We start from the raw sequence: 17,481 nt of genomic DNA on the forward strand, positions 1-17,481 counted from the left end.
GACTGTGGGAAGAAACCGGAGCACCCGGAGGAAACCCACGCACACACGAGGAGGATGTGCAGACTCCGCACAGACAGTGACCCTAGCTGGAATCGAACCTGGGACCCTGGAGCTGTGATGCATTTGTACTATCCACAATGCTACCGTGCTGCCCCCAACTCCTGTTTTAGAAAGATGTTATGGTGCATCAGGAGACCATTTGTGATAATTAAAAAAATTTTTAAAAAACATTCTTAAAAATAAATTTAGAGTATCCAATTCATTTTTCCAATTAAGGGGCAATTTCGAGTGGCCAATCCACCTACTCTGCACATTTTTGGGTTGTGGGGGCGAAACCCACGCAGACACGGGGAGAATGTGCAAACTCCACACGGACAATGACCCAGAGCCGGGATCGAACCTGGGACCTCAGCGCCGTGAGGCCGCAGTGCTAACCCACTGCGCCACCGTGCTGCCCCCATTTGTGATAATTGTATATCAAGTGAGGATTTAATTGAATACTGGGGATTCATTAGGAAGACTGAAACTGTGGTTGTTGGAGTTTTTGTGAATAAAAGCTCCAAGATTCGGCTCTGGATGTATTCTTCTGCTTTTGACTATCTAGAATACGACAATTCAGATCTTTATGCCTGTGCTGGACCTCTGAAAGAGTTTGGCGGCATATTTCCATTCCTTCGCCCTCTCCCCATACTTTGTTACGTTTTTACAACGCGAGCCTCTTCCCAGCACCGTAAGTGATGGACACTTGGGTCTCAACCTGTCGATTTGTGAGGGACGATGGAAATCTGAATCCTCCAGCTAGACAGTCGAAGCAAACGACCACAATATTTGCTCCACGCAACATCAACTGTTAGAACAACAGAAAATGATGGGAGTGCGTAGATTCATCTTTATCAGCAGCAAAGGAAGTATCAGAACTGAAGTCACATCCGTTTCTCTAGCTTGCCTTAATCTCTCCAAATATTCATGACAACAACAACTTGCGTGTATCTATAGTGCCTTCAACGCAGTAAAATGTGCGAGGGTGCTTGACCGGAGCATTAGCAACTACAAATTAACACTGAGCCATGTAAAGCTTCGTCAAAGAGGTCGGTTTTAGGGAGCGTCTTAACAGAGGCAAGAGGTGGAAGGGTTCAGGGCGACAATGTACCATTCACTGGTGCAGCATCTCAGTTCCTGTGGAGGGAGTTGACCTGATGTTTAAAATCTAATCATTGCAAAATTTAAAAAAGAGCATGTGAATAATCTGAATGCCCCACTTTCAACGCAAAAAACACTAAATTTCTCAACCCCTCCCTAATTATTTGCTGCCAACCTACGCAAAGGTGGAGGGATGGGGGCTGTGGACATGTGAAAAGGCCTCTTAAAATAGGGTGCAGATAAACAACATGTAAACACAATATCACCATCCAGACTTCACAAACCTCTAGGCTTGTGGTTTATCAACAGAACAATCTAGAACATGAAGCAAGGAGCAAATGTTTCTTTTCCATCAGAGATTATCCCATTATGTAGGAATCTCCATTCTAACAGTTTTCCTTTCTGCTCTGTTGGGTATATTCTGTCTTAAGGAGTGGTCTCCCAAGCCCATGGCAGTAAACGTGCCAGCTAAAGAGCCAAATACCCTAGTTTTCTTGGAGGGAAGGGATGAGGCAGCATATACCTGCAGAACCCCTCGAAAATAAATCTGGTACGTAATAAACAGTAAAGCTATTTCCAAATTTCGCACTACAATATTTGGTTCAATTCCCAGCCAAACCAGCCTTCTTGTTAATAATGCGCTTCAAATGCACTGTTCTAATATCTAGAATTATTTGTAAAGAAGCATGTGTACGCAATCACTTCCTGTCCACCATCTTGCTGATGTGATTTGTGCCTGTGTTTCTGCGTCACCATTTAGCATTGGCACTACGCCCGGAATTCTCCGGTCATCGGGATTCACTTTTCCCGCCGGCAGCTCATCCCCGCCAGAGGGTTTCCCAACAGCGTGGGTGGTTTCAATGGGAAATCGCGTTGATAAGCGGCAGGAGGATAGAATCCTGGCGCCAGCGAATGGCGGGCCTGCCGAGAAAAACGCAGCTGGGGTGACGGAGAATCCAGCCCTGCGTCCGTAAACATAATGGGATACAGGGACAAGAGCAAAGTACTGTGAATGCTGGAAATCTGAAGTAAAAACAGAAGAGGCTGGAAAAACTCAGGAGGTCTGGCAGCGTCTGAGGAGAGAGAAACAGTTAACATTTCAAGCCCGTATGACTCAACTTCCCTTGAAGAAGCGTCATATGGACCCGAAACATTAACTCTGTTTCTCTCTCCACAGATGCTGCCAGACCAGCTGCGAAAGTGGAGTTGAGGTCGAAGACCTCGCAGAATGGTGAAGCAGGCTTGGAGGAGCTGCTGAATCTACTCCTGCTCATACTTCGTTTGCTCTTCTTTAGCATGGAAATCATGTATGTAAACAGTTTTATTGTGGTCACAAGAGTTGGCCAGTAGGTGGCACTGGGAAACAAATTTGGGAAGTATCCCCCCCAACTCCATTGCCATCTTAGGAATGTTACTGGTATAGCATTACATCAAGGGGGTGAAATTTCCTTCCATTTTTCGGCTTTCCCTAAATATAGCAGCTCATGCTGGGTTGTAGATGAAAGGGCAAAGACAGTCCTCAAAGCACCAGGAACTGGAGGCAAGAGAGTGATGCTTTGCTCACAAGAGCCAAGGGCCTTTCAGAAACTACAATTATATATGGTGACTAAATGCCCTTGGTAGGTATTCAATGGGGGAATTCATCACAAGTGTGGTTTCCAGCAGATCACTGAGTAGCGGAAACTATGTCTTCTGCCATCCTTGTCCCAAATAACCTCTCCATCCAATTGCAGCAGCCCCATTGATAACTCAACAACAGAGTAGAGATCGACCCTGGGATTCTGTCTGCATTGGCTCACTCCTCCTTCTGAGACGCAACATCATGGGTTCAAGCCTTACTCCAGAGACATGTAACCCAGAACTGAGGGAGAACTGAGGGCAGCACGGCAGCACAGTGGTTAGCTCTGTCGCTTCACAGCGCCGGGATTCCAGGTTCGATTCCCGGCTTCGGTCACTGTCTGTGCGGAGTCTGCACGTTCTCCCCGTATGTGCATGCGTTTCCTCCGGGTGTTCCGGTTTCCTCCCATACTCCCGAAAGATGTGCTGTTAGGTCACTTGGACATTCTGAATTCTCCCTCTGTGTAACCGAACAGGCGCTGGAATGTGGCAACTAGGGGCTTTTCACAGTAACTTCATTGCAGTGTTAATGTGAGCCTACTTGTGACAATAAAAATTATTATTATTATTATTATTATTAATTTAAAAAAGAACTGCATTGTTGGTGGTGCCGTAGTTCAGGTGGCACGTTAATCGCATCATCCAGTTTGCCCTGTCAGGTGGGGGTAAAAGCACCCGTGGTATTTTTCAGAGAAGAGCCCTCACGGACCTCCTGCGTCACACACGGCTGTTAAAGTGCTGGTCGGGAGAGTGTCACTGAATATGCTGCTGACACAGTCTGGCCGATCTCAATGTAAGTGCGAGGGTATATCAGGAACCGATTGAAAATCTGCGTCTCTTGAAAGAAGAAGGCTCCGGGTTAACCTGATCGAGACATTTAAATTATCAAATGTTTTGATAAGAGTGGACTATCCAGAGGGAATATTTCCTCTCATGAGGAAGGGCAAAACCAGAGGCTGACAGATGGTCACCTGGAAATCCAATGGGGAATTCAGAAGAACCATCTTCGCTGTAAGAGCGTGACGAATGTAGAACTTAACACCACAGGAAGTGGTTCAGGTAAATAGTGTAGATGCACTTGAGGTGAAACTAGACGAGCATTTGAGAAGAAAGGAGATGGGGGTTACAGTGGTAAATTGAGGCGAGGAACGATGGAAAGAGGCTTGAGTGGAGTGTGAATGCTGGCATGAACCGGCTGGGCTGTTTCTGAGCTGTGTATCCTATGTAATCCTGCAAATGTAAACTGATTTATGGCCTTTACGCTGGCGATAAGCGCACAGCTGCCCAAGGCATCATGAAGTCAACTCCTTGAGAGCTTCATTTTCTCAACAAAATGTGGTGGTGGTGGTAGTGGGAGGCGATGGGGCGGGGGGTGGGGGGGTCACGGTGGTGGGAATTGGGGAACTTTAGATTAATCCAACAATCTTCAGTGAATTTTACTTGATAACTAACAGGATCTACATCAGGGAAGATCCTACACATTCTCAGCCATCTGTTCTAGTGCAACAAACTCACAAATTTGCTCATTCTCACCTTTTGAAGAACAGATTATTCACACGTTGAGAGACTGTAAGGGTGCGAAAGACCATTCCCCTATGATGCAGGGCAATCTATATGGCAACACATGGGACTTTTGCATCAATATTTCCATTTGAGTTCGCAGATCTCGTTCTCTGTATTAATAGTGAAAAATCTGTTTTCTGCAGATAAGCAGAGGATTTCGACCCCTACCCATTCGCAGGATTTATTGCCCATCCTAACCAACCCGAGAGAAGGTGGTGGTGATCCACATTCTTTTGTTTAAAATTTAGGGCACCCAATTATTTTTTTTCCAATTAAGGGGCAATTTAGGGTGGCCAATCCACCTACCCTGCACATCTTTGGGTTGTGGGGGCGAAAACCCACGCAGACACGGGGAGAATGTGCAAACTCCACACAGACAGTGACCCGGGGCCTGGATCGAACCCGGGTCCTCAGTGCCGTAGGCAGCAGTGCTAATCACTGGGCCATCGCGCCACCCCGGTGATCCACATTCTTTTTAAAAAAAATTTAGTGTACCCAATTATTTTTTTCCATTTTCCAATTAAGGGGCAATTTAGCGTGGCCAATCCACCTACTCTGCACATCTTTGGGTTGTGGGGGCGAAACCCATGCAAACATGGGGCGAACGTGCAAACTCCACACGGACAGTGACCCGGGGCCGGGATCGAACGTGGTACCTCGGCGCCGTGAGGCAGCAATTCTAACCCACTGCGCCACCGTGCTGCCCCCATGATCCACATTCTTGATAACCGAGTAAATAGGACAGTTCAGAGTCGCGCACATTTCCCTGGGGTTGCAGTCAGATATAGGGCAGACCAGGACACTTTCCTGAAGGACACTACTGGTTCTGTTCTTGATGGGTTTGTGAAAACAACTACTATCGGTAGTTTATGGTCACCATTACTGGTATTAACTTTTCATTCCGGATTTATTATACTTAACTCAGTTAAAGGGTGGGCTTCTCCGGACTCCCAGCCACGTGTTTCTCAGTGGCGGAAGGCCGTTCACTGGCGGCGGGATTCTCTGCTCTCGCCGTTTGTCAATGGAAATTCCCATTGAAGGCCCCCCCCCCCAGTCCACCAACGGCCAGAGAATTCCGGACAAAATTTCCCGGTTGCCATGATGGGATTTGAATACAATGGCTCCGGCTTCTGCATTGCTAGACCAGTTACATAGGCAATACACTCCTGTACCCAAGTTGTATTGTTGCCGGGGGGTGGGAGGGAGTGGAGGGCGGTGTGTGTGTGTGTGTGTTTGTGTGTGTGTGTGTGGTGGGGAGGGGGGGGGGGGGGGGGATACAAAATGACCGAGCATCAATGATATGCTGCATGTTCTGGTAGTACCTGGCTTCAAAGTAATTGTTTTAAAAATTCAATAATGTGGATTTTCGCCATTTTACCCTGACATCCAGTTCACAAATCCCCGAATCTCCGATATTTCAAATTCTGTCATGGTCATTTGAATTGACAACCTGGATTGGCCATTGAAGTGTGGGACTGAGGGGTGGTGTTTGGTGCTGAATTAAAGTCCATTCTTCCTATTTGTGGCTCAGGAACACTTTAAAGGAGTCACAAAAGGATGTTTCCCATTGTCCCGGACAGTCGTCTTGCCTTCATTGGCCCCTCAAGCTGCCCAACTGATTATATTCATCTCATTTTGGTCTCCGCAATGTTGTTGAGTACAAAATGGCTGCCACCTCGGCCTACATAACCGCTGCTGTTCAAAAGTAAATAATTGTGTGTGACTCAAAGGTGGCGCTGGGCAGTTTATTGGATGAAATGTTAAATTAAGGTTCTGTCTGGTCTCTCTGGTAGAGAATCTCACAGCACTGTTCGAAGAGCAAGGGCATTCTCCCCAGTGTCAAGGGCAATAAATGCTGGCCTAGCCAGCGAAGCCCTGGTCCTTTTAATGAACTAAAAACAAAAATTTGTATCCCAACCAACATCATTTAAACAGGTTATTTGGTCATTTTTCTCATGGCTGCCTGTGGGAGCTTGCTGTGCACAAAATCGTTGCCATATTTCCCTACCTTACATCAGTGACGATGCTTCAAAAGTATTTTATTTTGGTTGTAAAGTACTTTGAGAGGCCATGAAAGGTGCTATAGAAATGCAAGATCTTCCTTTCAAAGCGTTTGGCAAACACGTTAGAGTTGTTTGCCAAAATGCTCAACACATTGATGGAGCTGGCATCAAAACATTTCATTACAGGTTAGAAATTACCAACACGGACGCTCTTATACGAACATTTAACATGTCTGACACCAAATCCCCGTCTGTGCTATTCTGGCGCAGGCTCTAACATTTGAAACCGTGTTATAGTAGCGAGGGAGAGATAAAAGTTCCTCTAGGAGCAATGGTTGTGTTTTCTACTCTTACATCAAAAAAAATTAAAGTTATTATTGATGATACGAAGAGATATCCCCTCAGAACACATGTTTCCCTGAGGCTCAGAGAGAGGTCAATGCACGGTTTACCTTCCTTCATTAAATCAATAAGGGAGAGACCTGAATGAACGATACATTCATGTAATAGCATAGATCCTGCCATCCATTTAGCATTGAACAAAAAACAAACAACAAAGAAAAGTACAGCACAAGAACAGGCCCTTCGGCCCTCCAAGCGTGCGCAGACCATGCTGCCCGTCAAAAACTAAGTCTTCTACACTTCCGGGGTCCGTATCCCTCTATTCCCATCCTATTCATGTATTTGTCAAGATGCTCCTTAAACGTCACTATCGTCTCTGCTTCCACCACCTCCTCCGGCAGCGAGTTCCAGGCACCCACTGTGTAAAAAACTTGACTCGCACATCTCCTCTAAACCTTGCCCCTCGCACCTTAAACCTATGCCCCCTAGTAATTGACCCCTCTACCCTGGGAAAAAGTCTCTGACTATCCACTCTGTCTATGCCCCTCATAATTTTGTAGACCTCTTATCAGGTCGCCCCTCAACCTCCTTCATTCCAGTGAGAACAAACCGAGTTTATTCAACCTCTCCTCATAGCTAATGCAAATTGGATTCTGAACATTGAACGGGTAAACCTTTCCGACAATGGGCAGTCCCCACAAGTCTCTTTATCCACAAGGATTGACGAAATATTCACAGATTAAATTCTAAGTGAACAAGTAGCTTGTCTTATTGTTATACCCATGCGTGATTATTGGAAATGGCAAATGACAGAGGTCACACAACCTGCGAGCAGATGAGATAAAAATAATCTGTGGGTTGTGTGTTCTGAGAGTAAATTGATGAGATGCTACCTGCTTTACCTTATTGGAAGGGAAAGCATTCAAATTTCTTATAAACCTCACTGAAAGTTATTGTTTTTTTTCCTTTAACTTCCACTTCCACTGATGATTGGGTGTTTCCATCTTTTCTTTTACATTTTTTCATGGGTTGTGTGCGTCACTGGCAAGGCCTGAATTTATTGCCCATCCTGCTGCAGAGTAGGTGGTGATGGTGACCAATCTTCCTGATCTGCTGCTGTCCATCTGGTGCAGGTATACCCACAGTGCTGATGGTTCCTTTTTGATTTCCCCTGTAGTGTTTTAGGGCAACTGGAGTGGGATTTCAGCGGGCAGTTAAAGAGTCATCCAGATTGCTGCTCATCACACGTCGGCCAGACTGGGTAACGCTGGCAGATTTCCTGACCTGAAGGACATTAGTGAACCAGATAGTTCTTTTTAAAACGGCAAACAATGATAAATTCATAGTCACATTGCAGCGACCAGTTTCCAATTCCAGATTTATTCATTAATTGAACTCATGATGGCACAGCATTAGCCTGGGCCTCTGGATTGCTAGTCTAGTGACATAACCATTATGTCACTGTCCTTCCCCCTATCTGCCAGTCACCCTGGGACATCTCAATCATTCTTCATGCACAAGCACAGAGACAGTGAATGCAATATACCGAGATGTAGAAATTCCTGGTACACAATCAACTGCCAACAGTCTAGCCATAGAAAATGAAATGAAATGAAAATCGCTTATTGTCACGAGTAGGCTTCAATTAAGTTACTGTGAAAAGCCCCTAGTCGCCACATTCCGGCGCCTGTCCGGGGAGGCTGGTACGGGAATCGAACCGTGCTGCTGGCCTGCCTTGGTCTGCTTTAAAAGCCAGCGATTTAGCCCAGTGAGCTAAACCAGCCCCAGATGTCCATAGGAGGACATCACAGCTGGGTGAAGGTCAACCCAGTTCTTAATTGACACGTCCTCAGCTGAGGTCATTGAAGGAGATTCGCAGCAGGAATGCTGAGTGAATTTAAGTGATCCAATGGCTGTTTAAAGCACCGACCTTTAGTCCACCAACTAAGATTGACTAGGTCAACGCAGGCCTCTGATTGGCGTCAGTACCTTTTGGTTCTATGAAGACCCAGGAGGTCCTTGTAGGTGAATAAACGTGAGTGTATTGTAATCATAGAAAAGGGCCGCTATGGCGGCCTACCAGAATGCTGGTTCCTGTCCGGGCCGGCATTTACGTGGCCCGGTAACGAGCCCAAGGTGGGTGGGCCTCCACCCCCTGCCTGGGAAGCTCGTACTTCACAAGTCCAATGGGAAGTCAGCAATGATTGCTCTTTGTGGTCCTTGTGGGAGTTATAACCCACTCCAGGCAGTTATTGACCCCCTGGTACCGCCTGGGCAGTACTGGGGGAGTGCAGCACAGTCAGACTAAACATTAAACCAAAGCCCCATCTGGGCTCAGGGGACAATATTCCAAAGAAGAATAATGTGCGGAATTCCGTGGCTCCTTGGCTGAAATTTATCCCTCAACCAATATCACAAAACAGATGATCTGATCGTTACCGCATTTGTGGGACCTTACTTTGTGCAAATTGGTTGCCATGCCTCCTGTACTGTTACCGTGACTACACTTAGAAAGTACTTAACTGGTTATAAAGTGCTTTGGGATGTTGTGAGGTCATGAAAGGTGTTATATAAGTGAATATTCTTTATTAAATAAATATTTAAGTTTTATTCCAAAGAGCTACTGGGCATCATTCAACCAAAACATTTCTATGTCCAGTTTTAGATGCGTTTAACGGGATGTTTCTCAGCGCCGTGAAAGACCCTCTATCCAACGGCACCTTGCCTTTTTTGTGGCATTGACGAGGAATGTCCACTCGAGGGCGCACTTAGGGATCGGGGCAGGTCCCTGAACCCCCCCTCTCAGCGATCTCACCGCGGCCTCCAGACCCCCTCACTTCACTCAACCTATCTTGCCCGGGGTCCTCGAGGCACTCTCACCTCTTCTGGGCTGGGCATCCCTGGCCCGACCCCTGGCATGGGCAACCAGCACTAGGGTACCTTGGCACTGCCAGCCTGGCACCCTAACAGGGTGTCTGGGTTTCAGTGCCAAGGTGCCCACTGCCAGGGTACCGCCCTGTCCAATGCCCAACCACCTGGGATCTCCAGTGACCTGGGGAGACCCTCCCCACGCCCATGTGCCGTTACGACTGGTCCATGTTTGTGTGAACCGGTGCTAAACGGTGCCGTGGCGAGCTCCCCCAGGTGCAGCCGGTGAATCCCGTGCACAGGGAGAATCCGGCAAACGCTTAGATCTTTAAACATATCTGTACCTCACCCAACGAGAGCGAGACCCAGATCGCAACTTCTCATGAGACTCCGTTAAATCTCATGAGACGTTACGAGCGTCGCGAATCTTGTGAGAGGCCTCTCGCGAGATTCAACGGCCTGGTGCCAGGTCGGGCATGACAAGGCCGTTAAATCGCGGCCTCTCTCTTTACCAAAGTGCGATTTACAGATCTGATGGTTTCTTTTGTTGGCTGTGGAAACACACCGGCCAGAAATGTTTTTTGTGATAGTAATGTCACCTGTGAAGAACCTAAAGACATGCTTGTGTCCGAAGAGGAACGGTTTACTGAACAAATGTTGGAACATGTCTCTGCCTGGGGATTTGGAAAAATGAGGCTTCGTTAACAGAATCACAAATGGTTTTCAGAGAAAAATAAAATATTGCGGCTGCTGGAAATCTGGAATTAAAACAAAGTGCTGGAAGTACTCTGCAGGTCCGGCAGCATCTGTGGGGAGAGAAACCGAGGGCGGGGTTTTCCATACCCCTTCTCGGCATGTTTTGTGACGGAGGAAGCGACTGCCATTGGCTGGCGGCAGGATCTTCCAGTCTCGCCACTGTCAACGGGGTTTCCCGTTGTTCACAGCCTCCACCACAAGGGAACCTGTGGCGGGGGTTTGCTCTCGACGGAACTGGAAGATCCCGCCAGCGGGAATGGCTGGAAAATCCCGCCTAGAGTTAACATTTTGCGTGGAATATGGCAATTGAAGGAAGGTTGGAATGTGATGGATTTTATGCTGTTGAAAGAGGAGATGGAAAGGAAGTACAAAAGCAAAGGCTAAGGTAGAGAGTGGGAGAGGTTAAACAACAAAGATATAGAACATAGAACATAGAACAGTACAGCACAGAACAGGCCCTTCGGCCCTCAATGTTGTGCCGAGCCATGATCACCCTACTCAAACCCACCCTATACCTGTAACCCAACAACCCCCCCCCCCCTTCCCTTTAACCTTATCATGGAACAAGAGGCAAAGGGAGTAGTCATGATTCTAATAAAGGAGGAGGCTGAGCATGAAATTGAAGAGAAGGGATCCCTCAGGGTTCCTGCCCACTCCGACAGTGCGACTATTTTACACTGGGGCGGGCAAGGACTCAAACGGGAAGCCCTCCCTTGCCCCAGTTGAGGTCCCTAAGCAGCCAATTATAAGCCACTTAAGGGCTGTTCCCTGCACAGATTCCAATTTTTTGGCTGGCAGGATACGTGGGGGATGGCCGAAAATGAGAAGGACAACATCCCGGGCAGAAAGTGGTTGGTGTGTGTGGAGGGGGTGGGTGGGGGCCTCCATCAGAAGCCCTCTTCTGAAGTCAGGGCCGCCCACTTGCCCACACCACCCCTCCCCATTCCCTGCGAAGATCCATCGACCTTTGGACCTTCATCCCCACCTCCAGCCTCTTTCTAATACTCCAATCATCCCCATCACATCCACCATCAGGCTCCCCCCCCCCCCCCCCCCCCCCCCCCCAAAGTCCCAAACATCCTGGGATCGCCCTTACTCCTTGAACTCAGCTGGGCCTCAGGTGCCTAGACATCCTCCTGTGTTTATTCTTCTGCCCCTTGCTGTATTGTCGCTGAAGGGGTTGGAGAGTTCCTGACCATTCACATTTGCCAGCAGCTTTCTAAGACGGGATGTACTTCCGACTGAGGGGCAGAATTTCCGTCCGCAGCCACTTATTCCAGCGTGGAAAGGCTGCGGGGCACATGGAGTCGGCACGGGATGTGTTCCCCGCTGACTCATCGGAAGGTGGGAAGCGAGACCCACACCATTTGGAAAAATCAGGCCCATATCACTACTAAACATTGACACTTTGCTGCAGAGAGGGAGGCTTGCATTTATAGAGCATCTTTAATGACCACTGAACATCTCATAGTTTATTGTTGTCAATGAAGTTCTTTTTAAGTTGTGGGAACGTAAGAAACGCGACAACTAATTGGCACAGCATGAGGTTGCATAAACTGCAATGCAATAATGACCAAATGATCTGTTTTTTGAGATGTTGCTTGAAGGGTAGATATTGGCCAGGAGAATGGGGAGAACTTCCCTGTTCTTCTTGGGGCAACAGCCACAGGATCTTTTGGGTCTGAGAAGACAGACAGGGCCTCGGTTCATCCAAAATTCAGCACCTGTGACCGTGCAGAGCTCCTCCAGTCGGGCACCAGGAAGTCAGTTTTAATCTTTGTGCTTAAGGCCCGGAATGGGTCTTGAACCCCCAACTTTTTGACTCAAACGAGAGCCCTGCCGACCGGCCTGGTCCTTATTTGATATCCACCTGACTTTTCTTCAATTTCTTCTTTCAGAGAAAACCTGGTCCTGGCCTACACTGAGCTGGCCCAAGAACTATGCCGGCTGCGGAGTCTGACCGAGACTCAGACCGAGATCCTGAGGAGGCTTTCTGAAGAACAACTGACTAATAATGGTGACTAGCAAACCAAGACCTGGGGGAAACACAGAAATCCACTTGCTCAGACCTGACATTCCTAAACAGCACTAACCAGAAGTCAAGGATTGATTTTTAAAAAACAACATGTATTCTTCATGTCTCTCATTTCCTACATCTATAATCTCATTCTCACCAAGTGATCTCCCAGAATCCAAACTGAATAGGCTTCATCCAGTGATCCTACCAGTGAGAAAATAGGGGGCAGAGACGAGGGAGAAACTTCAGATCAGGAATAGAATCTAAATTGCAAACATCCTGCAGGGACGTTAAAACTGTTGGATTCTATTAAAAAGAACTTTAAAGAACTTTTTAAAATTTAGAGTACCCAATTCATTTTTTCCAATTAAGGGGCAATTTAGCGTGTTCAATCCACCCACCCCGCACATTTTTGGGCTGTGGGGGCGAAACCCCCACGCAAACACGGGGAGAATGTGCAAACTCCACACGGCCAGTGACCCAGGGCTGGGATCGAACCTGGGACCTCAGCGCCGTGAAGCTGCAGTGCTAACCACTGCGCCACCGTGCTGTCCTTGGATTCTATTACAATTGAGCGAATAACCAACCAGAGTTTAACTGTTAGATTGGGGATGGGACCCAGCATTCTGTCTGTGATTCAATGCTATTAACCCTCAGGCCATTGTAGCAGGTTTGCTGTGAGACAGAAATATCAGTTGGTACTAAGTGCGTTTGCTGCTTCGAAAAATGCAACGACTCACACAGAATTTCCTGTGGAGTCTACACTGGCTTTTTATTCAGCGAGGAGGCTGAGAACTTACAGATTTCATAGAATTTACAGTGCAGAAGGAGGCCATACAGCCCATCAAGTCTGCACCGGCTCTTGGAAAGAGCACCCTATCCAAGTCCACACTTCCACCCTGTCCCCATAAGCCAGTAACCCCACCCAACACTAAGGGCAATTTTGGACACTAAGGGCAATTTAGCATGGCCAATCTACCTAACTCGCACATCTTTGGACTGTGGGAGGAAACCCACGCGCACACGGGGAGACGTGCAGACTCCGCACAGACAGTGACCCGAGCTGGGAATCGAACCTGGGACCCTGGAGCTGTGAAGCAATTGTGCTAACCACTGTGCTACCATGCTGCCCCACTGATCAGGTATGACCAGTTCTGCTCCTTGACACACAAGAGCAAGTGACATAATATGGAGGTTATTGGAGAATTTGGCATACCACAGTCTTGAAGAGGCACAGTGACCTGGGTGGAGAAGACTAATTCTGCTAGTGTGGCAATTGGAATGTTTTAATTGGCCTCATTGTCTCTGGCTAGATTGCTCGCAAAACATTCTATTGCCTTTTTGAGGGACAGGTACTGTTCTGTAGCTGACAATGGGAGCTGTCTAACACAAGCAACAAGCCACAACCAGTCCCAATCTGTTAGCCTATTTTTGGTGGTGGTGAGGTTTTAAAAAATAAATTTAAGTACCCAATTCTTTTTTTCCCATTGAGGGCAATTTAGCGTGGCCAATACACCTAGCCCGCACATATTTGGGTTGTGGGGCCGAAACCCACGCAGACACAGGGAGAATGTGCAAACTCCACACGGCAGTGACCCAGAGCCGGGATCGAACCTGGGTCCTCAGCACCATGAGGCAGCAGTGCTAACCACTGCACCACCGTGTCACCCTGGGTGGCGGTGAGCTGCCTTCTTAACCTGCTACAGTCCATGTGGCATGGATGCACCCACTGTGCTGTTGAGGGAATTCCAGGATGTTGAGCCAGCGACAGTGAATGAACTGCGACATATTTCCAAGTCAGGATGGTGAGCGACTTGGAGGGGACGCCACAGCTTGTGCTGGTCCCAGTATCTGTTGCCCTTGTCTTTCTAGATGGTAGTGATCAAAGGTTTGCAAGGCTCTGTCTGAGGAACCTTGGTGAATTCCTGTAGTGAATCTTGGAGATGGTACGCACTGCTGCCACTGTTCATTGGTAGTGAATGGAGTGAAAATTTGTGGAAGGGGGTGGCAATCAAATGGGCAACTTTGAACTTGATGGCGTTGGAGCTGCACTCATCCAGGCAAATGGAGTGCATTCCACCACACTCCTGACTTATGCCTTGCAGATGGTGGACAGGCTTTGGGGAGTCTGGAGGTAAGTCATTGCAGGATTCCTAGCCTCTAACCTGCTCTTGTAGCCGCAGTATTTATATGGCTGGTCCATTTGAATTTCTGATCAATGGTAACCCTCGGGATGTTGATGATGGGGGTTTCAGCAATAGTAATGTCATTGAATGTCAAGGGGTGATGGTTAGATTGTTTTTTCTTGGAGATGATTATTGCCTGGCACCTGTGTGGCATGAGTGTTACTTGCCACCTGTCAGCCAAGTCTGGACATTGTCCAGATTTGGTGCATTTGGGCATGGACCTGCTTCATTATCTGAGGAGTCAGGAATGGTGCTGAACATTGTGCAGTCATCAGCGAACATGCCCACATCTGACCTTTATGGTGGAAGGAATGAAGTAGCTGAAAATGGTTGGGTCTAGGACACCCCACCCACCGCAGCCTTTGTGCCAGTTATGACTCAAGCCAACTGAGAGTTTTCCCCCCCGAATCCTATTGACTCCACTTTTGATGTTATACTCGGTCAAATGCTGCCCTGATGTCAAGGGCAGTCACTCTCACCTCACCTCTGGAGTTCAACTTTTTTGTCCATGTTTGAACCAAGGCTGTAATGAGGTCAGGGGCTGTGTGGCCCTGGTGGAACCCAAAATGAGCATCACTCAGCAGGTTATACATAGAACATACAGTGCAGAAGGAGGCCATTCAGCCCATCGAGTCTGCACTGACCCACTTCTAGCCCTCACTTCCACCCTACCCCCATAACCCAATAACCCCATCTAACTTTTTTTTTGACACTAAGGGCAATTTAGCATGTCCAATCCACCTAACCTGCACGTCTTTGGACTGTGGGAGGAAACCGGAGCACCCGGAGGAAACCCACGCAGACACAGGGAGAACGTGCAGACTCCGCACAGACAGTGACCCAGTGGGGAATGGAACCTGGGACCCTGGCGCTGTGAAGCTACAGTGCTAACCGCTGTGCTACCGTGCTGCCCAGTTATTGTTAAGCAGGTGTCGCTTGATAGTATTGTTGATGGCTCCTTCCATCGTTTTACTGATGACAGAGAGTAGATTGATGTGGAATTAATTGGCTGGTTTGGATTTGTCCTGTTTCTTGTGTACAGGATTTATCTGGGCCATTATTCACATTGCTGGTCGATGCCAATGTTGTAGCTGTACTGGAACAGCTTAGCTAAGGTTGCGGCAAGTTCTGGAGCACAAGTTTTCAGTGCTATTCCTGGAATATTGTCTGGGCCCATGGCCTTTGCAGTATTCAATGCCTTTGGCCGTTTCTTGATATCAGATGGAATGAATCTAGTTGGCTGAAGACTTACATCTGTGATGCTGGGAAGATGGATCATCCACTCGGCACTTCTGGCTGAAGATTGTTGCGAATGACTCAGCCTTGACTTTCACACTGATGTGGTGGGCTCCTCCATCATTGAGGATGGGGATATTTGTGGATCTTCCTCCTCCAGTGAGTTGTTTAATTGTCCACCACCAATCATGACTGGATGTGGCAGGACAGCAGAGTTTAGATCATATCTGTTGGTTGTGGAATTGCTTAGCTCTGTCTATTACTTGCTGCTTATGCTGTTTGGCACAAGTGACCCTGTGTTGTAGATTCACCAGGTTGACACCTCACTTTTAGGTATGCCTGATGTTGCTCCTGGCATGCTCTCCTGCAGTCTTCATTGAACCAGGGTTGACCCCCTGGCTTGGTGGTAATGGTAGAGTGGGGGATATGCTGGGCCATGAGGTTGCAGATTGTGGTTGAATACAATTCTGCTGCTGGTGTCCCACTAGCGCCTCATGGATGCCCAGTCTTGAGTTGCTAGATCGGTTTGCAGCCTATCCCATTGAGCACTGTGGTAATGCCACACAACACAATGGAGGGTATCCTCAATGTGAAGACGTATCCTTGTCTCTACTGGTCACTCCTACCGTGACTGTCATGCAGCAGGCAGGTTGGTGAGGATGAGGTGAAGTATGTTTTTCCCTCCTGTGGGTTCCCTCACCACCTGCTGCAGTCCCAGTCTAGCAGCTAAGGGATCTGGCCAGTTTGTTGTGTGGTGGTACTACCGAGCCACTCTTGGTGATGGACATTGAAGTCCCCGACCCAGCGTACATTCTGTGCGCATACCCTCAGCGCTTCCTCCAGTTGGTGTTCAACATGGAGGAGTACTGATTCATCAGCTGATGGTGGACGGTACCTGGCAATCAGCAGGACGTTTCCTTGCCCATGTTTGACCTGGTGCCATGAGACTTCATGGGGTCGAGAGTCGATGTTGAAGACTCCCAGGGCAACTCCTCCCCGACTGTATACCACTGTGCCGCTACCTCTGCTGGTCTGTCTTGCTGGTGAGACAGGACAAACCCAGGAATGGTGATGGTGGTGTCTGGCACATTGCCTGTGAGGTATGTTTCTGTGAGTATGACTGTGCCAGGCTGTTGCTCAATTAGCCTGTGAGACAGCTCTCCCGATGTTGGCACAAGGGAGGATATATCTGTGTCACCGCCTCACCTAATGTCATTGGACTAATAGTTCAGAGGCCCAGGCTAATGCTCTGGGAACCTGGGTTCAAATTCCAACATGCCAGCTGATGTAATTTAAATATAATTAATTAATATGCATGGAATTAAAAAACTAGCCTCAGTAATGGTGACCATGAGACCATTATCGAATGTCATAAAAACCCAATCTGGTTCATTAATATCCTTTGGAAAGGAAATTTGCCATCCTTACCTGGCCTGTGACTCCAGACCCAACAGCAATGGGATTGATTCTTAACCACTGTCTGGTGTACGTAATTGTACCAAACTGCTACAGAATCAAAAAAAGGAATGAATGTGGGTGAACCACTCGCTCGGCACCAGGAATACACAGGACAGACCCAGCCCTATGAATCTGTCCCCGACAAGATGATGGGTATACCTACACCACATGGACTGCTGCGGTTCAAGAAGGCAGCTCACCACCACCTTCTCAAGGGCAATTAGGGATGGGCAACAAATGCTGGCCCAGCACTGGAATGACAACCTAGATTCTCAGCTGAAGCCCCGTACTGTGG

At 47.9% G+C, this 17,481-nt stretch overlaps 1 protein-coding gene across 7 annotated transcripts in view; it reads left to right on the forward strand.

The window, feature by feature from the left end:
- tbkbp1 (TBK1 binding protein 1) overlaps positions 1-17,481 on the forward strand; it is a 165,641-nt gene that overhangs the window by 136,887 nt on the left and 11,273 nt on the right. For all 7 annotated transcript variants that reach the window (XR_005458179.1, XM_038779153.1, XM_038779147.1 and 4 more), the window contains exon 8: positions 12,188-12,306. Coding sequence is in view for 6 of the 7 variants with exons in the window: in XM_038779153.1 (XP_038635081.1) it covers positions 12,188-12,306 (119 nt within the window). In the remaining variant the exon portion in view is untranslated. The remainder of the gene's footprint in view (positions 1-12,187; positions 12,307-17,481) is intronic.

The sequence above is a fragment of the Scyliorhinus canicula genome, chromosome 19, assembly GCF_902713615.1.
Source record: "Scyliorhinus canicula chromosome 19, sScyCan1.1, whole genome shotgun sequence".
Classification (NCBI taxonomy): Eukaryota; Metazoa; Chordata; class Chondrichthyes; order Carcharhiniformes; family Scyliorhinidae; genus Scyliorhinus; species Scyliorhinus canicula.